Source organism: Cynoglossus semilaevis, chromosome 14 (assembly GCF_000523025.1).
Source record: "Cynoglossus semilaevis isolate Cse_v1.0 chromosome 14, Cse_v1.0, whole genome shotgun sequence".
In the NCBI taxonomy this organism is placed as follows: Eukaryota; Metazoa; Chordata; class Actinopteri; order Pleuronectiformes; family Cynoglossidae; genus Cynoglossus; species Cynoglossus semilaevis.
This window is the reverse complement of record NC_024320.1, coordinates 26845816-26865767: the sequence shown is the minus strand read 5'-3', so window position 1 is coordinate 26865767 and position 19952 is coordinate 26845816. Positions and strand designations below refer to the sequence as shown.

At 43.3% G+C, this 19952-nt stretch overlaps 1 protein-coding gene across 1 annotated transcript in view; it reads left to right on the top strand.

Moving 5' to 3' along the window:
• The window catches only part of unc13bb (unc-13 homolog Bb (C. elegans)), a 49563-nt gene that overhangs the window by 22213 nt on the left and 7398 nt on the right, over window positions 1–19952 (top strand). The window contains exons 9-29 of the mRNA XM_025062069.1: window positions 6664–6954; window positions 7030–7120; window positions 12483–12529; window positions 12766–12844; window positions 13646–13720; window positions 14134–14353; window positions 14428–14655; window positions 14913–15054; window positions 15176–15345; window positions 16146–16261; window positions 16353–16516; window positions 16588–16738; window positions 16891–16959; window positions 17540–17629; window positions 17729–17866; window positions 17955–18085; window positions 18496–18581; window positions 18933–19059; window positions 19163–19259; window positions 19355–19498; window positions 19702–19832. Coding sequence (XP_024917837.1) covers window positions 6664–6954; window positions 7030–7120; window positions 12483–12529; window positions 12766–12844; window positions 13646–13720; window positions 14134–14353; window positions 14428–14655; window positions 14913–15054; window positions 15176–15345; window positions 16146–16261; window positions 16353–16516; window positions 16588–16738; window positions 16891–16959; window positions 17540–17629; window positions 17729–17866; window positions 17955–18085; window positions 18496–18581; window positions 18933–19059; window positions 19163–19259; window positions 19355–19498; window positions 19702–19832 — 2787 coding nt within the window. The remainder of the gene's footprint in view (window positions 1–6663; window positions 6955–7029; window positions 7121–12482; window positions 12530–12765; window positions 12845–13645; window positions 13721–14133; window positions 14354–14427; window positions 14656–14912; window positions 15055–15175; window positions 15346–16145; window positions 16262–16352; window positions 16517–16587; window positions 16739–16890; window positions 16960–17539; window positions 17630–17728; window positions 17867–17954; window positions 18086–18495; window positions 18582–18932; window positions 19060–19162; window positions 19260–19354; window positions 19499–19701; window positions 19833–19952) is intronic.

Below are 19952 nucleotides of genomic sequence, written 5' to 3'. Positions count from 1 at the left end.
CACTGAACAACAGCTCTGGATCATCGCAAGGATTTGTTAGCTACCAAGATTATTTTGACATGAATGGTACAAGTGAACATATTAACCACAGAGAAAAGTTATGGAACAGTTATGTAGACTTGCCAAATGCAGGACATGAAGCTAACGAGGAAGGTGCGCTGAACTTGAGCACTAAAACACAGGTAACTGGAAGTTCATTTACTCCTGGGAGCTCTTACAGTCTGAATGGGGTTTTGTATTATGAGGGTTTTTACGAAGAGGCTCCACCGAGTTTATCTTACGCAGCAAACTGGCAACAAAAAACTGATAATGGAGCATTTCAAAACTTTCATGCCAATGGCATTAATAATCCAAGTCCACTGAACTTTGACAGACAAGTACACGATTTGGAGAAGGAAGACTCCTGGTATCTGGAAGATACTGAATGGTACCAGCAGTGGCTGGGACTTTTGGAGCAGGGGATGTGGTGGCCAGCAGAAGATGGAGACTGTGGATACTTTGTGTACACAGATCATGAATACATATATGCTTTACTTACAGATGCAACAGGTGAATATGTATACACGTGTGCCCCCGAAGGTGAATCTTTTGGAAATGCAGAAACGCTAGAACATTTCCCCAGTGCTTGGCTGCAAAATGAAATGGTTTTAGTTTGTGGCTTTAAAATCCCACTGTACAACGAAGATGAGCTCCTTTGGTTGCCTGGACGAGATCAAAGAGATTCTCAACTGCTGAATGCACCCCTAGATTTATCTGCTGCATATCAGAAAGGAAATCATATCATGAATTTAAATCTTGACCAGTTTTCTCAGATGTTTGAAAATTCACATCCCTCTCAAGGACAAGAAGAACTAGATCTCAAGTCTTACAGTTTGAGCAAAGTCAGAATGAATCCGAAACAACATGTCTATGAAGGTGTTGTTGACCTTTCTTGTCATAATAGGGATCATGTAGGTCCTTTTTGGAACAATTTAGAAATAAAGAACTTCCTTGGTCAAAAAGTTTCTGTTTCACTGAACTCCTCTCCTATGAAAAATGCCGATCAGCAGATACTTCACAGCTGTTACCAACCGAGCCAACGGCGTCGTTCATCAACAGGGGTCACAGTTAAACATGCAGATGATGTATCAGAGGAAGAGTGGAGAAGAAGAGTATCTTCAGGACAAGAGCTGCCTAATCGCCAGACAAAGAAAAATGCATCACAAGTATCTTCTTCCCTTCAGAAATCCTCACAGGAGGAACTGGACAAAAACCAGAATAAACCTACTGGTCATTCCTCAAAGAACTTTCTTTCTTCGGGTCTGCAAAGTTTGAAATCAAAGATAATGAATGAAGAAACTTTTGCTACTGGGACTCAGGCCAAGAGTGGTAAAGAAGAAGTACAAAAACCTGCCAATACCCAGGGTAGAATTCTGCCCACAGTACCTGTTACTACTAAAGAAACTTGCCTATCAACACATAGCAATGCAACATCACCAAAACCCAGGCTGTCACGCCAGACCACTGTGGGACAACAAGGATCTTCACAATTACAACCGAATGTAACAGAATCAAAAGAATCGTTTACCAGGACCCCAACAATTGGACAACACACAGCTGACAAACCAGTAGATATCCTATCAGAAAAGGCATCTGAACAATCACATGGAAGCTTCATGAACTTTATAAAATCTGCAGTAGGCATAGAGGAAACCAAGCCACAACCAGAAATATCTTCTCAGACAACTCCCAACAGGCAGAGCAACACTGGCAGCACTGCTTCTATACCAGGCAGCACTCCAACCAATAAGGAGGTAACAGGAGTGTTTAGTTCGATTAGTAACCTCTTTAATACAGAACCATCCCTGCCACAGAAACCACAAATGACACCCACTGTGGCAGACAGTTCAATGACGTCAATACCTAAACCTAAAGGTATACAGAGGCAACAACCAATGGATCAAAACGATACCTCTCAACCACAGAAACAAATGCCAAATAAGGGTATATCTCATGTACCTCCTCCTAAATCATCAACAGGCTCTGGTTTAAATCAGTCAGGAGAAGAAGCAGGAATTAAACTATCTGGCAGTCTGTTTGGGTTTTCAATTGGAGGATCACCAGCAATGGCACAGACAGAATCTAAGAATCAAGAACCAAAACCAAAAGAAGCTACGCACGAGGAACCACAGGGTAAAAGTATCTTCTCCATATTTAGTGGGCCTTCTTCACAGGCGCCTTCTTCAGTTGCAGCTCCACAACCTCCTCCACAAGAATCACTTGGTAAAAGCTTGTTATCGATTTTAGGGGGATCGAGTCATGAACAGCTATCTCCTCAAAATAAACCCTCCACTGAGACCATTAAACAGGAGGGTGTTCCTCCTAAAGAGCCACAGTCCTCAGGGTTTCTCTCTATGTTTGGTGGCTCTAGCAGCCAACAGTCTTCAAGCCCACCAGGTTCTCTTCTAGGTGGGATTTTGTCTGGATCATCTAGTTCCACTGAAAACCCAATGAAGAGCCTTTTTTCAGTGTTCTCTGAACCAACACCTTCACAGTCCCAGCCACAAAAACCATCATCACAACAAAAAGCACCTCCAACACAAGCCCAACACGGCAGGTCAGCTCAGACACAGTCAAAGTCTCAATCCCAGCCTCAGGCACAAGGACAAACAGCTACTTCTGTCCTTGGAGGATTGTTGGGAAGCTTTCCTAAATCTACAGAAACTCCAGGAAAAACATTGTTCTCTATGTTTGGTGGTTCTGTGACTTCTGATACATCAGCTGCTGTTAAAGGTCAAAATATGTCCTACATGTCAGGTACCACAGCATCGAAAGAACCTGCCAAGAGTAGCCTTCCTGTTTGTAATGATGACCTGATGTCTCAGTCCTCGGCTGCTGTACCTGATCCCAAAAAGCAACAATTACAAGCACAGCAAGCTTCTTCTCAATTGACAAGTGTTTTTAAAACTAATGATTTGACATCAGCAACAGATGGTAAGATATCAGGTAATTTACCAAACAGTAACGCTGGTAACAATCAGATTGCATATCCTGTTGATAATAAGGCAACCACGCATACCGATAGTGTATCAGCTCAAACGTTAACCAGCCCAGAAATGTTATCTCATGGTTCGTCTGCCCCTAAAGAGTCAGTAGTTCTGGATCATTCATCAGAAACACAACCTCAAGGGAAAGGTATACTCTCATTTTTTTCAGGGCAGACTTTGGAGTCTACTGCAAAAGAGAGTGTTGCATCCAACACAGCAGGAAGTACATCTTCAGAACCCCTCACTAAAGGCTTGTTCTCTGCTCTTGGGGGTTCTGTTGGTTCACAGCCCTCAACACAAACTGGGAATTCTATATTGGGTACAATGTTTTTAGGATCTTCACCCCAAACTACTGGGTCTCAAACAGGAGGATCGTTCCTAGGAGGTTTATTTGGAGGATCTGCACCTCAGGTTAGTCCCAATAAGAGTGAAGGCTCTGCTCCTCAGGCAGGGGCATCTTTACTTGGAAGTCTTTTTGGAGGATCAACAACTCAGGCTGTTGGATCCCAGACTGGAGGGTCTGTTCTTGGAGGGATATTTGGAGGATTAGCAGCTTCATCTGCAACATCTCAGAGTACATCCTTCAGTGACATTTTTGGAAAGGGTAGCAGCCAAACTACAACAAACCAAAACAGTGGCCCTGTTCCTGGAGGTATAATGGGTGGGTCATCTTTACGAACATCTACTGTGCAGTCCAGCACATCACCAATGTGTGACATCTCTCCAAGTCCCTCAGACTCCTGTGGGACGCCTGGAAAAGGTTCTGTTCCACCTACAACATCCACTACATTAGCTAAACCCACATCAAATGATGACAAGCCACCTGCAACATCCACTACATTAGCTACACCCACATCAGATGATGATAAGAACAACTTAAGTACAACTGTTACCAGCAGTACTTCAAATACAACTGCTCTACCAAAACTAGTTGATGAGAACGTGCCTGCTCCAACCTGTGTTGAAGTGTCTACAACTATCACTCCTTCATTAAGCAAAGAGCACGGAGAATCTCCTCTGATATCTGATGGTACAGTCCAGTTTGTGGAAGCAGGTTTTAGGGAAACGGGTAACATTGTTAATGAAGATGTTAAAAACGGTGTTTGTGATGAGACAGGTAGTCTGTTTACAGATAATCATCACAAAGAATCTGAAATGTGTTCAATACCACATCAACCTCCAGAATCCACACCTGGAAGTGCCTTTGTAAATCAAGATACTCTCTCTCCTGAAATAAAAGTGACTGAGTCTACAAGTCCTGTGGTCCAAGAACACAATGTTCCAGGGTTGGATAAAGAAGTTGGTGAATCACCAGCAGAAAAAGTTACAGGTTTTGTTTCTTCTCTTTTCAAACCTACATCTCCATCCACTGAAGGTCCTCAGCAACAGCCCAGAAACTCCCTCTTTGGACTTGGTGGTACTGCACCTCCGGCTTCTACAGGTCAGACCGCAGCATCAGTACTGGGGGGCTTCTTTGGAGGATCTGGCATGCAAGCATCTGCTCCTCAGTCAGGTTCATCCCTACTAGGAGGTTTATTTAAAGGATCTGCTCCTCAGTCTGCTCCTCAGTCCACTGCTCCCAACACAGGAGCTTCAGTATTCAGTGGAATGTTTGGAGGTGGATCTCCTGCCAAGCCTGCAGCTCCACAGACTGGAGGGTCATTGTTGAGTGGAATGTTTGGAGGAGCTGCAGGAACGGGACAAACAGGTAGTACTTTATTTGGAGGGATACTTGACGGAATACCTGCTCCAACTGCAGGATCACAAGGTCCTTCATCAATTCTCGGTGGCATAGGTGGGTCTTTGTTCGGAGGAGTAGGACAATCACATAAAACATCTGAATCAATTCCAGCTGAGCCAAAAACCACAGCCAGCACTACTGAGCAGCTGCAGGTTGAGAAGGAAACAAGGACGACAACAGTAGTTTCATCTGCTACAATCAGTGGAACTGGTGTAACATGTGACTCAACATCACCAAATGGCAATCAAGCAAAATCTGATGAAACAACAAATGGTAGAAGTGCCGCAGTTGAGACACCATCTTCAGAAACCGCTGGTGATGCAAATAAATCCTCAGATTTAACAAGTAATATCATAAGTAAAAATGATGAAGCAGCGATACATGAAAAACCTGTGGACTTAAAAGAAGATCCTGAAGGTAAAGAATGTGACCAACCAGCCCCGTTAAATACCTCAAAAACAGAAACATCACCTCACGTCAATCAAGTGCCCAGTTCTACGGAGACACCTCAGGCCAAATCTCTGTTTGGATTTATATCTGCACAAAGTGACGCAGGAAAGTCCCTTGGATCATTGTTTTCATCAGTGCAGTCAGGTGTCCCAACAATCTCGCCTACAGAAACAGGAAGTGGTCTACTTTCGGGTTTAAAGAGTTTTTCTGGCGGACTATTTCAAGAGGGGAAAACAGACCCTGGGAAGCAAGAACCATCCACCGCTCCACTGTTTGGGGCAAAGATAAGTTTTCCCTGGCAGGCAGAGTCCCCCAAACCACAAACTGCTACCTCACTTACTTCACAACCAAAAACTAGTGGCCAAACAAGTACTGTACAAAAAGTTGCAACAACCGATGGCCCAAAGACTGAATTGGTAGGTTCCATAAAAGGTGTAGCAAAACCTGAGATTTGCATCTCCACTCCTGATGTAGATCCTTCAGCACCCCTCATCCCAGAGGAAACAGATCCCTCTGCAGGTTCTGCCTCTGGAGTGCAGCTGGACACCAAGTTGGAGAAGGACCTGTTGAATGCAAAAAGGCTAGTAAACGCATCATAAATGGTATTGGTGTTGCCATTTACGATGCATTGACATTTTGGGAAAAATAAAACACAGTGTACATCCCTGTCCAGCTCTGCAGTCCATCCTCACCCGTTTATTTTCATTTTAGCCTCAGTGAGTTTGTGTTTGTCTGTGTTCATTCCTATATTTGTCTTACACCAAGGCTAGCATCGCCCATACAAGTGTTACTAACGCAGAATTCCAAACCCAAATTTACAGTTGTAAACATTTCTTTGACATGAACTTCAGTCCGTCGTGTGTCACGGCAGTAGTGATACTTCTGAAACAGTGGTCTGTAATTTGGACTTTCACGGATGACAAACTGTACGTGTCTAACTACACGTGTGCATAAAACTTATTACAAATTACAAAGTAAATCATATTAGACGATGGAATTCTGTTTCGTGTCCCGAAATATAATATTGTACTCTACAATGCTTCAATTGACTAGCTAGATACTAGTGATGCACCGAAATTAAAATTCTTCGCCGAAACCGAAAATGAGGAAACCAAGGCCGAAAACCGAAACACCCGAAATAAATTATTATGCGAACTTTTATTTTATATGTGAACTCAAAATCAAGGCACTGCAATTGCATAAATTAATATTAAATAAATAATTAAATAATAAATTTGGTGCATCCCTACTAGATACCTTAGCCCCAATATACGTTTTTAGGTTTCTATATTATATAGTTGACAAACATATTGGATAATAGTGAATGTAGGGAGAAACCATTCTGTGTTTTTAGAGACATTAGCCCATTAAGAAGTATACTGTACTTTATGTATAATTATACTCTCAGTAACATGATTTTTCCTCACTTCTCTCTTACAACTGTAGTCCAGTGGAAAGTAGTCGTTTTGGGTCATCAGGGAACCTGAGCCAGACCAGTTCCCAGCTCAGTGAGACCGGTCAGGAGAGCACTGGAGGCTCGGAGCTGGAGGAGTCCTTTCATTCCTACCACAGCACTGGTTTTCACCCGTCCACCAATGGTGGGCAGCCACGCACCAATGGACACACTAACGGACACCCCGGGGTTAACGAGCAGGAGGTTCTTCGCTCGTCTCCAGAACTAGAAAGTAGCCTAAAAAATAAAACCCCACCAGAGAAAACATCCACCAAACTCCTGAGGTACAGCAGATCTAATAAACATTTCAACTGTCTTCATCACTCGTACCTCCTGACTTTAACATTCATGTCCCCCAGGTTCCGTGATGAAGGACCACCATTACCTTTTTCAGCTTCCAGAGTTCGTTGGTTGAAGGCCATCAACAAAGTCAGGGTTCAGCTCCGGGAGGTAGGACCTATGACCTTTCCTCTAGTTCTTAACTGATCTGTTTTCCTATCCCTTAAAAAAGGTTGGGTTAAACCTCTTTGATTGTTTTAGAACATACAGTAAAGATATTAGAAAACTGTTCAGTATTTGGTGATGAATTAAAAACTGAGGTCACGTTTCGGTGTTTCTTTAAAGTTACTTTTGACTATTTAACTATTTTTTTCTTTTAATATTTGTAATATTTTCTACTTTAACAAATTATAACTTTTATACCTTATTAGTTTTGATCATTTTATTATCATTTTATGCCATTTCTTAAAACACCACAACCCATGTTGGTATTTGAACTAGCAACCCTTCACTAACAAACCACTAAACCAATAATCCCTAATTCACAATTACAACATCAGAACCTCTTGACTAAAAGTAGTCTGCCCCCCCGCTGCACCCCCCCATAATAATTATCTGATTGTAGCGGTCACATTTCTCCACTGTGCTGATCGATTTTTAGTCACTAGTTGAAGAAGAAGCAGGTGTTGGGTGTAAACAGTGTCTGACAACTGTACATTTTCGTCCTCTGTCTTTAAGAAAAACATCTGTGAGTGTACCAGTGTGGGAGGGAAGACGGAGCTTCGACTGAGGTTGAACTGCTGTGAGATCGTGTCTCTCTGCTGAAGGTTGACGACGGTTAAATTAGACAGAGACGCGTGTTTGTAATGCATCATGGGATACATTTGCTGAAATTATTAAGTCACTGTCTGTGTGGAGTCTTGGAGGAGATCATATTTACGGTTTGTTTTTAATACAAATACCAGGATCATTATCCTGTAATTCTAAGGTAAGAAAACATTTCTTTATATTTTTGTCGTCCTTAGTGTTTTATACTGAGGTTGTGTAAATTTTAAAGCTGGATAAAAGTTACATGTGTTCTATAAACGAAGACCAATTTAAGTCTTTATTTTCATTGTATTTGTGTTGTTTTACGATTTGGGTTTTTATGAAAGACAAAAGAAACGTCTACAGACTCTTACGACTGTATGAAAGAAGTATTTATCTAACACATAATCACAAATGTCCACAAACAGCAACATGTGACTAAATAATAACCTAATATTCAGAAAACGTAATCAACCTCATCCACATGAATTACTCATCCCTCATTCAGATTAAGACAGAGGATTGTCGTAGTAATAGTTGAAACAAAACCAAAACATAACTCTATGCCAGAATATCTCTAACACAAAGTCAATCACACTAAAAGTCTTTGCAGTTATAGCCCAAGAATTGCACGTTATAACAGCAAGTAGAAATGTTACAGTTGAAATCTAATTTGCCCACAAACGAGAATATATGTTCATCATAGCTCCCAGAACAAAGTCTAAACAAATACAGCAGTAACTGGAAAATATAAACATTTATAAATGTAGCTAAACTGAGCAAGGAATATATTTTCAAAAAACAGCCCAGAGAATATCAACACACTGCATGGCCAGAAGTGTTTAAATTTAGCGATGGATAATGTATTATTTTTATACACATATCAACACACTGCATGGCCAGAAGTGGTTAAATTTAGCAATTGATCATTTATTATTTTTAAACACTTTCAAACATCAAATGGAGAGTCCATCAAGACAGTTTAGTTCATTGAACCTCATCCCGTTCTCCGATAGATTTCTGTTTCATTTCAGCTTCACAGAGAAGCCACGGTGAGTTCTCTGTGCTGTAGGCCACGGGTCAAAGTCGTCAAGCTGTGCAGCTGTAGGACTCAGTAAGAATTGACACGCATGTCGTCTAATTACTGTGCTGTCGTTACAAAGAATCCTAATTACAGAGATCTAAGCAGCTGCACGGGGCTCACACTGCCACTAGGAGGAGGTTCGTAACAAGTGGTACTGTACAGGAAACTGGTGTCAGCCACAGCCACTTTAAATATACAGCCATCTATTTGTCTTGTCAGTGTTACCTACACCAAGACTTCCCTGAGAAGTCAGGAAAAATACAATGAACATTTGGTCCAAGGTGACCACGGTTATCCACCTGTTTCTGTCCGACTGCCTCGTTATAACAAAGCTATGAAACTACGGCAGATTTGAACTTTTTAACTCATGCGTTTGTGAGTTGTTAATTATTAAGTATAATAACATCGAGGCTACAGCGCTGTCTTGCTCCAGGGGCCCTGTGAGAAGCCGGATTGGCCCCTGGTACCTCGCTCCAGGTCACTTTTTTTAAGGATTCAAAGAATGGGATTTTATGAAATGTTTGTGCCCAAACGTTAGCTTTAGAAAACCAGGTTCAGTCTGTAAATAATAGGTAACAAAATCTAAAATGGACCAAATTAATTTTCCTCTGAATACTTAACTTTTCAGTTAAAACAACAACACATGGTTCTAAAAGCAGAGAGAATTCTTATCTTTAGTTGTCAGGTGGAAGTGTGCTCCTTTCTCTGTTTTTTCTTCATTTATCAGCTAATGTGGTTTAAATTTCTGATTTTCTCTTTACCTATCAAAGGTGGAATAATTCAGGCAGTGGTATTCAATGTACTCAAATAAGTAAGGATCCCATAGGGATGTTCCCCAGGCTTCACAATGAACCCTGTACATCTGAGCCAGCTGCCTCTTCACCCAAAGAAGGGTCATCACAGCAGAAGACAGAAAGCCCGGGAACTGGGAAAGGCCCGGAGAGAACGGTACAGAAGTGTCCAGAGGCTGGACAGAACAAGTCTCCTAATGACCAGTCATCTGTGGACTTCAGAAAAGAAGGAACTTCAACTCAGGAAACCAGCAAATGTATACGTCAGGAGGGAACTAGGGGATTGGACGATACAACGTCCAACATCACTGAAGAGACCAAAACTGAAGACAATGTTGCAGTGGAGCATGACGACAAGAGACCAAAACTGAAGACAATGTTGCTGACGATGACGAACAACGCTCCAGTAAGATAGTGGAACACATCCTTAAAGAGCTGAAGGGCATCAATAAGATCCAGGAGGAAATATCTGACCTGAGGCTGTATCTAACATCGGTGCGAGGTTCAGTGGACGAGGTTTCTTGTTGTGTGGACGCAGTACTCAGTGAAATTGGCGAACTGTATACTGGTGCTTCAGCTTCAACTTCATCTCAGCCTAGTCCAGTGTCGCAAACACCTCGTGTCAGGCGAGGAAGCCTGGGTAGACAGAATGCCATCACGTCATTATATAGTAGAGATGCTAGTCCAGTCAATTTTCAAGAATGCTCAAAAAATATGGGAGGTGTCCAATCTGTACGACACTCTAACCAATGGCATCTTGATGGAGTCCAGAAAACAGATTACAAAAGTCAAGAGCAAGTGTCAGACGTGAACGTCCGTGGGAGTGTAAACACTGACCCCTACCTGGAGCTCCAGCGTGGTCAGGTCTACCACAGCACCAGCTCCATATCTTCTTGTCAGAGTTCCACTTGTCCAGAGGCAGGCTTTCTTTCAGAGACCGACTCATGGGCTCCAAGAGATTTAAAGGACAGTAGAAGTAAAAGGGAAGGCTGGAGTGAGGAGGACATTTGTTCCTGTGCTAACAGCGCCCTAGGGGCTAACAACTGCCCACATGTTTGGGACACAGAGGACATGCAGAGCAGCACGTCGAATCAGACTTCTGACGGCTCCGAGCATCTCTCACTGCTCTTTGGACTCCACCATAACTCCACTTCTAGTACTTCTAGTATAACAGACTTGAGACCCTCACGGCTGCAAACTGTGGAAACCAATCAGGACTGCAGCTACACTGGACACTATCCTTACTCATTCAGCGCAGGTTACCACCCCGTGGATGCCTGTGGAAAGGAACTGGATAGAGGACCTTCAAGGAGCTTGAGTTGCTCCACTGTCCTGTTAACAGACTGTGACGACTGTGGATCATCTGGTCACACTCTTGATCTGGGGTCTGCTGAGAGTTTAGATTATGACTGGACAGATCTCGGCATCTCAAAGGCAGAAGGAGAGGACGCTCAGTCGCAGGCATCCTCCGACAACCAAGACTCTAAGGGCATACCGACAACCCCTAATGTTGGCTTTGATGTAACCACGTTCAGCAAGGCGGTGCTTTCTTTCAGGTCAGCCTTGAAGGGAGCTTTGAAAAAGTTGGAAGTGTCCAACCCTGATGATGAGCCTGAGGCGTCACTGCCTCCTACCAGGCAAGCTAGTGAATCCAAGGAAAAGCAGAACAGTGGTGACAGAGACAATAGTCCTTTACAGAACACTGACCCGTGTAGTCCGAAGGCAGATAATGAGGTTTCAGTCTATATGGACTGTGTGCAGTGTCCAGTCACTCTTCAAGTACCACCTCAACAAGAACCTGAGTCCTGTACCGTGGATCAGTACCACCAAGGTGAACCCAAGGAGGAGGACGCGTCCACCCTTGACCAAACAAAAGACCTCTGCACCCCAAAACCTTGTGAAAGTCCATTGATTTTGGTTGTAAATACAGATGAGGTTTGGTTGAGTCCAATTAGTGAGAACCAACTTCTTGACGTGGTCGATGAAAGAAAGCCCACCGACGCCAGTCACAAAGAGCGAATTGCAAATTTCCAGCGGATTCTCAGGGAAAAGAAGCTTTCCCGTCAAAGACTGTCGAGATCTGCCCAGAGTTCCCAAGGTTCCCACTGTTCTCAGGGTTCTCAGGGATCTCAGTCTCAAGACGAGTTCTTCATAGGTATTTTCAAGGATATTTATTCTTCTCTTCATATTCACAGGGGTGACAAATGATGAGAAAATCAATCAACCTACTGTAATTAGTCTGTTAATTAGTGGTGGTTGGGTTTCTTTGTTTGGTCTCTCTGTCATTTGTCACCCATCTGTGAATCAAACGCAGTTTGAAAAATCTTTTTTCTAAACTACATTTATAATTTATTTCTTTATTTTTGCAGACTTTGGAAAAGAAGATTATCAGGTTATTCAGTTGAGATTGGTCAAACCTTTAATGTTCATTTTAACGTTGCCATCAGATTCATTTTTTACAGTTCATTTTTATTTTTTGTTTATTTGTCTGTGTCAAAACCCCGTCCTTGTGGAGACACTTCAGCTTCTCCACTGTCTTATTTTTAAAACAATTCTCTTGCAACAAAAAACATGTTTCCTACTCATTCTGTTGACACATGTATGCATGAAATGTCTGCCTTTTAAAAAAATTATTTGCATTAATTTGCATTATAATTAAAGGTTTCATTGATGTTTGTTTGAGTCAGGGTTTAAAAAAAATAACCTTTTTAAATTTGAACATTGCATGTTCTCCAACATCAAAGAGGTGAAACCCAACCAAACGTGTCTTCATTCCCTCGTCTTACGTTCAACATCAAACACCGTACAGTTAAACGTCAACTTTAATTCTTTATCTCTTACATTTGTCCAGGGTCAAGATGAGGACCCTAACCTACGGCAGGCCTGGGTCAAACCAGGGTAAGTGCGTCGCCAACATTTAATTTACACGTTTTGAACACTCACCTCAGGCCACTTTTGGTCGAGGTACTAGTGTAGACCACAAGAAGACACAGGGCAGTCAGTAGACTAGATTCTCGTCACACGAACACTAAGACGCTGTGTCCGTGTTTTTTTTGTGTGTGATGGTTTTGTGAAGAACTAATCCATAATAATGTTAGACATGATTGGATGACAACATTTTTGTTTCTTGACAGCGGTGGTTCTGGTCTGTATGGAATTGACAGCATGCCTGACCTGCGTAAAAAGAAGCCCATCCCATTGGTCAGCGACGTGGTCAGTACTGATTAACACTAGTCTGTCAAATGTTCTGTTCTGTCTTGGCATTTTCATGTTTCTTTGTTGTGAACCTACTAGAAGGGTCACAGATACTGTGAGACGTTTGAAGTGAAAGCATCAAAAGGAAATGGAGAGAAATATAAAATCAGTCTTTTTAATGTCTCTCTCCTTCCTCTCTTAAACCTGAAACTATTCCCCCCAACAACTCTCTTGAATGCATTCCCTCTCCTTGGTCAGGCCATGGTAAGTTTATAGATCGAGCTCCAGCCACTTCCTCTTCCACTAAAAATATCAAGTAGGACAAATTCAGCAGTAGTCGCCTCCAGTTTCTACGCCTGTAGCATGAAGGTCTCTTCTTTAGCTCGACTGAAAACAGCTGCATGCGTCCTCTTGGTCATGGGAAGCTTCTGTCCTCACTTGATATTGTTAAAACAAAATCACAACCCTGAAAAATCCTTCCCCTCACTTTTTAGTTTGTTTTTATTTTACCTGCTCTGCTTTAAGGATCTCTAAAATCCACGGGTGAATTTACTACTAACCCCATTTGTTGCAGATACTTTTAGTTCTGTCATTAATACTGTTTTACTTTCCACTATAGACTAGTGACTTTTACTCATTATTTTGGCAAAATCAGCTTCAGCTTTGTGTGTGTATTAACCCAACTCACCACCCAGACAACCGACCTTTAACCCTTAACCTTTAACCACACTCACACCTTGGAAGTCACAGCTTGATACTGGGACTGTGCCGGTTTTGGAGATTCGACCTAATGTTGTCCAATTTTTCCCTGCTGCTCAGTCCCTTGTTCAAGCGAGGAAGGCTGGAATCGCTTCTTCCATGGCTGCACGGTCCTCCATCAAGGACGAGGAGCTGGTGAGTGTCCGACTCTTCTACCAAAAAGATTATGAGTTTAGGAAAAAAAGCAGATTTTTGTTGGTGTAAAAAAAAGTTTTAACACATTTCTTTAACCCAATAAGTCACATAAAAGTACTGACATCTGAGAGCGTTGAATCGGAGCTAAATGACGATGATGACATTTATTAACGCATTAGGCGACTCTTTAAAACAAGCCCAATAATCTGTCGGGGACATAGTCATAGGGGGATACCGTCCATCCGGTCTGATCCCTAAGCCCAAACGCTCAACGTAACTTTTCACGACATGCCGTAAACAGGGACACTATCGCCTCGGCAACAGCAGCCCACGGCAAACCAGAGGAAAGATATCGGATAGATATGTGTGTGAAGTGTGAAGATCGTTGTGTGTTTTTTTTTTTCCTCTCACAGAAACACCATGTGTATAAGAAGACCCTCCAGGCGCTCATCTACCCCATATCATGCACCACACCACACAACTTTGAGGTGTGGACCGCCACTACGCCAACATACTGCTACGAGTGTGAAGGGCTGCTGTGGGGAATCGCCCGGCAGGGCATGCGCTGCTCCGAGTGTGGCGTCAAGTGTCACGAGAAGTGCCAGGAGCTGCTGAACGCCGACTGTCTCCAGCGTGAGTGCCGTCTCCTCCTGTCGTCACGGAGCTCAGTTCAAACCGACTGAAACCTAACTGTGTCCAACGTTCAGGTGCGGCTGAGAAGAGTTCTAAACACGGAGCGGAAGACAAGACCCAGAACATCATCATGGCCATGAAGGACAGGATGAAGATCAGAGAGAGGAACAAACCAGAGATCTTTGAACTGATCAGGGAAGTCTTTGTCATCAGTAAAGCTATCCACGCTCAGCAGATGAAGACCATCAAACAGAGCGTCCTGGACGGCACCTCCAAGTGGTCGGCCAAGATCACCATCACAGGTAAAGACGTGGGTTTGAAGGAAACCTTCTTTCACTGTAGATGTTTACTGTCGATGAAGACTTGAGTGTGAAAAAACCAGACAAGGTAGAGCGATACAAACTTGTCGAAACACCTTAGATGGTAGAGCGATAAAAACTTGTCGAAACACCTTGTAGAACGAAAACACCTGCAGACATAGTACCATCTGTCTGAGAACTTTTTGAAGGAGTCACTCCTCAGTCTTTCTCGTGTCTTGTTTTTATTTCCATGGCATCAGTCGTTTGTGCCCAAGGTCTTCAAGCGAAGGACAAGACAGGTTCCAGTGACCCCTACGTCACCGTCCAGGTGGGAAAGACCAAGAAACGGACCAAGACCATCTATGGAAACCTCAACCCTGTGTGGGAGGAGAAATTCCACTTGTAAGTCGCCGACGTCTTCATGTCGATGTTTGTCTTCTTTGGCTTTGACTTTTTTTTTTCTCTTGTGAACAAGGCTAGTTTTCCACCTTTATAGTTCAGTGTTTCATGTTCTGTCCCTCAGCGAGTGCCACAATTCTTCCGACCGTATTAAAGTCCGCGTGTGGGACGAAGACGACGACATCAAGTCCAGGGTGAAGCAGCGTCTGAAGAGAGAGTCGGACGATTTCCTCGGCCAGAGCATCATCGAAGTTCGAACGCTGAGCGGTGAAATGGACGTCTGGTACAACCTGGGTCAGTGGATGGATGGATGGATGGATGGAAGGATGGATGGATGGGTGGATGGATGATGGATGGATTGGTGGATGGATGGATGGATGGATGGGAGACAGAAAGGAAACTAAACATTCTTGTTTTCCCGTTTGTCTGTTCAGTTTTTTACTTCAGATACGTCACTTCATACATTATTACATACATTATTCCTGTAGTTATTACTGAGTTATTAAAGTCATGCAGTGAATAATAATAATGAGGTTTTGATGTGTTGTCATATCCTGGACGTTTCACTCTGAACAATATTTCATTTTATTGGAGACTTACAGAAGAAAACAGAAATAATCATCGTCACATTTTATACTTGAACATTTCGTGCTACATTTCCTCCTCTGTCTTCTCTTTCTTCCAAGCCTCCTCCCCTTTCCTCCCCTTTTCCTCCCCCTTCCTTCCTCTCTCTCCTCCTGTCCTCCTGATGTGTGATTATCAAGCCGCGGCTCTCTGGTCGGAAATCGAGCGCTCAGCCGACATGTACGAATTACCGCTAATGATGCGGCTGTCACTGGTGAATCGGCAGTGAGCGCTCCACCTCCAGACGAGCTGCTGCTCCAGAGTCCTGGTGGTGTCGAGGCTCAGCCCCCACCCACCCCCCACTGGCCCCCCCCCGCCGTCTTCTCCAGTATCTGTTAACGCGGCTGCCTGTGTGTAATTACAGCTGCGTTAAAGAACTGCTGTGAATCACAAACGCAGAAAAGTGCACGTGTACCTGTGAGTGTGGACTGAGGGTGTGTGTGTGTGTGTGTGTGTGTGTTTAATTACAGAGAAGAGGACGGACAAGTCGGCCGTGTCCGGTGCCATTCGCCTCCAGATCAATGTGGAGATCAAGGGGGAGGAGAAGGTGGCGCCGTACCACGTGCAGTACACATGTTTACACGAGGTGTGTGTTTACGCTGATGATGGCGTAAAGTTTTTGTTTCTGTCAGTTCAAGTGTCAGGTGACATGAATGAAACGTTTCCTCCTCCTCCAGAACCTTTTCCATCATTCCAACGATGTGCTGGGACAAGGGGTGGTGAAGATCCCCGACCCTCGTGGAGACGACGCGTGGAAAGTCTATTTTGATGATGTGGCGCAGGAAACAGTGGACGAGTTCGCCATGAGATACGGCATCGAGTCCATCTACCAGGCCATGACGTGAGTCTGGACTCACAGCCTGGATGTGACCACGCTGGTTTTTTCTCACCTTTTTTCGTTTCTCCCTCCAGTCATTTCGCCTGTCTGTCGTCAAAGTACATGTGTCCTGGAGTTCCCGCCGTGATGAGCACCCTGTTGGCCAACATCAACGCGTTCTACGCCCACACCACCGCCTCCACCAACGTCTCCGCCTCTGACCGCTTTTCTGCCTCCAACTTTGGGGTTGGTGTCGCTGCAGAGACTCATTTAATAATGAAATCTGAAATCTGAAATCTTCTGCTAATAAATACACACAACTGCCCTTTTATTAAATTTAACCTGAAGTTATATTTAATTCATTTATTCTATATTTGTCTTTATTTTTTTCTGTGCAGAAAGAACGTTTTGTCAAACTGTTAGATCAGCTACACAACTCCTTGCGCATTGACCTGTCGACATACAGGGTAAGAAAACAACCTTTCACAACAACACATCAGTTCAGTGGTTTCCAAACTTTTTCTGCAGCGCCCCCACTGGTTAGATGGGAGTATTGTCGAGTCCCCTGCATCAATACATTCACAGAAATTGTTTTGAATGTTTTAAATTTAGTGAAGTTTTTGCACTGATGCACAAATAAAGAAAAAAAGTCTTTGCACTGTTGTGTCCCTAACTCTACTGCGCCCCCTTTTGGTGGTAATTCATGAATATTTTCACTATTCACCTGATAAAAGGACAAGGTTTTAAATTAAAAACATGAAATTATTTTAGGTTATTTTGCTTTTTTATTGCATTATGTGACACAGAATAATGATGAATATATATAAAAATATATTTGTATACATATATGTGTAAATATGTATATTTTTTAATATACAGTACATAAGAACATTATTTTGCAGGTATGTAATGCTGGTAGAGAAATTTTAATATACAGTATATAAGAACATTATATAACATTATATTGCAGGTATATAATGCTGATAAAGAAACAGATGATTACAGATTTAAACAACAGATGTCTAAATGTTTTTTTTTTTTTGGCAGAATCACTTTCCTGCCAGCAGCAAAGATCGTCTGCAGGATCTGAAATCGACGGTCGATCTTCTAACCAGCATCACCTTCTTCAGGATGAAGGTTGGAATGAAACTTCTTTATCATGTGTTTCTGTATCGTTTTAGGAAATCATAAATGACAACATTTCTCACTGGTGCTTCTCCTCCACCTTGTGGTCAGGTCCAGGAACTGCAGTCTCCACCCAGGGCCAGTCAGGTGGTGAGGGACTGTGTCAAAGCCTGTCTCAACTCTACCTTTGACTACATCTTCAACAACTGCCACGAGCTGTACAACAGACAGTACCAGCCCGCAGAGACGGTGAGACAGACGTCCACAGACGTCCACACCTCTGAAGACAACGTCACGTCTCTGGGGTCAAACTAAGATTTTTCTTTTTTTAATCCAGAATAAAGAAGAGCTGCCGCTGGAAGAACAGGGTCCGAGCATCAAGAACCTGGACTTCTGGCCCAAACTCATCATGCTCATCGTGTCCATCATCGAAGAAGACAGGAATTCTTACACACCTGTGCTCAACCAGTGGGTTTGGTCCCAGAACTGGACCGTCTTTGTCAAAGCAGTTTTGTTGAAGTTGTTTTTTAACTAAGATGATCAGAGTTGATCAGAGTTGATCAGAGCGTCACGTGACTCCAGGCGCTTGTCGACAGCTACAGCTGCTTCTTCAGTTAAAATTTGTGTGAAGATGGAGTTTTTTATTTATTGTTCAATCCTGAAATTCTGACCAATATTGGACCAGTACTGATCCTGAGTCACGGTTTGAGCCGACCCTAAGTTGATTCTTTTTGTTCCAGTAGATTACGTCACTGATGTGTCATCAGTGTCATCATCATTCAGATGTGATACGTTTATATTCCTGTCCATCAGATGATGTCGTGTTGATTGTTGATTGTCTGTTCACTGATTGGTTTTTTTCTTTTCTTTTCTTTAAGGTTTCCACAAGAACTCAGCGTTGGGAAAGTGTCAGCGGAGGTCATGTGGACGTTGTTTGCCCAAGACATGAAGTACGCCATGGAAGGTAAATGTCTTGTCTGTTCCCTCGACACCTTGGCCGCTCAGTTAGAAACACACGCCGCCATAAAGTTATTAAAAAGGTCTCGTTCCATCATTCCAACGTACGGCGTCAAAACTCACCACCTACTCCACATGGGAACTAGTTAGTGAACTAGTTAGTGAACTAGTTAGTGAACTAGTTAGTGAATTTTTGTTGGGTTTTTTTTGGGGAACTTCTTTGCCCTTCTTTATGGCTCCCAGGTACAAGTCAACCTCCTCTGACGTTCATTTGTCCCAGATTCTGACGTCACCACTGTGTTGGTGTAGTTGATGTGAGTTCAGTTCAGGTTTTGTTGTTGTTGTTTTGTGTCTGCAGAACATGAGAAGCACAGACTGTGTAAAAGCACCGACTACATGAACCTGCACTTCAAGGTGAAGTGGTTGTACAACGAGTACGTGAAGGAGCTGCCCAACTTCCAGGGTGTCGTTCCAGACTATCCGTCGTAAGTGTGGGCGTGAGGGGGGAGGGGGGGCGGTCGGACATCTGGACGTGACCCGTTCTGACCCTGCTGATCTGTGTGTGTGTGTGTGTGTGTGTCCGACCAGATGGTTCCTGCAGTTTGTGCTGCAGTGGTTGGCTGAAAACGAGGACGTGTCTGTGGAGTTCATGCACGGTGCCCTGGAGAGGGACAAAAAAGACGGAGTGAGGAAGCTGACCTTTGAACCCTGATGTGTTTCTTCACCTCAGTCTCACTGACATCAAACGATGATGATGATTTTCCTTCTTCTTCTGCTCAGTTCCAGCAGACCTCGGAGCACGCGCTCTTCTCCTGCTCCGTGGTGGACATCTTCACGCAGCTCAACCAGAGCTTTGAGATCATCAAGAAGCTGGAGTGTCCAGACCCCGTGGTCATGGCCCAGTACAGCCGCCGCTTCTCCAAGGTAACAACACCGCCCTCTGGTGTCAACACACAGTGTGTGTTTTAGGTCTTTAACACTTTTCAAACAAATAAAATGAATCCAAGTCAAATAAAAACAATGTAAACATTATAGTAAAAATGTCATAATAATGAAGTGATTTCAGTTCAGTTCTAATCTGCAGCAGACTGAGCTTTAACCTCTTTTTTGTTGTCCTCGTCTTGCAGACCATTGCCAAAGTCCTTCTACGCTACAGTGCCATCCTGACCAAGAGCTTTCCGTCTTACATCGACAAGGAGAAGATTGTGAGTGGATTTCTAACCCTAACCCTAACCAACAGAACCACAGACTGTCACACGTAGACCTCCGGTCACGTCTGACCTCTGACCTCTGACCTCTGTCCCTGCTGCTACGTTGACTGGGGTCTAGTCCATTGTCTCTTTTCGTCTGTTTCCGTCCTCAGCAGCCGGTTCCTCCT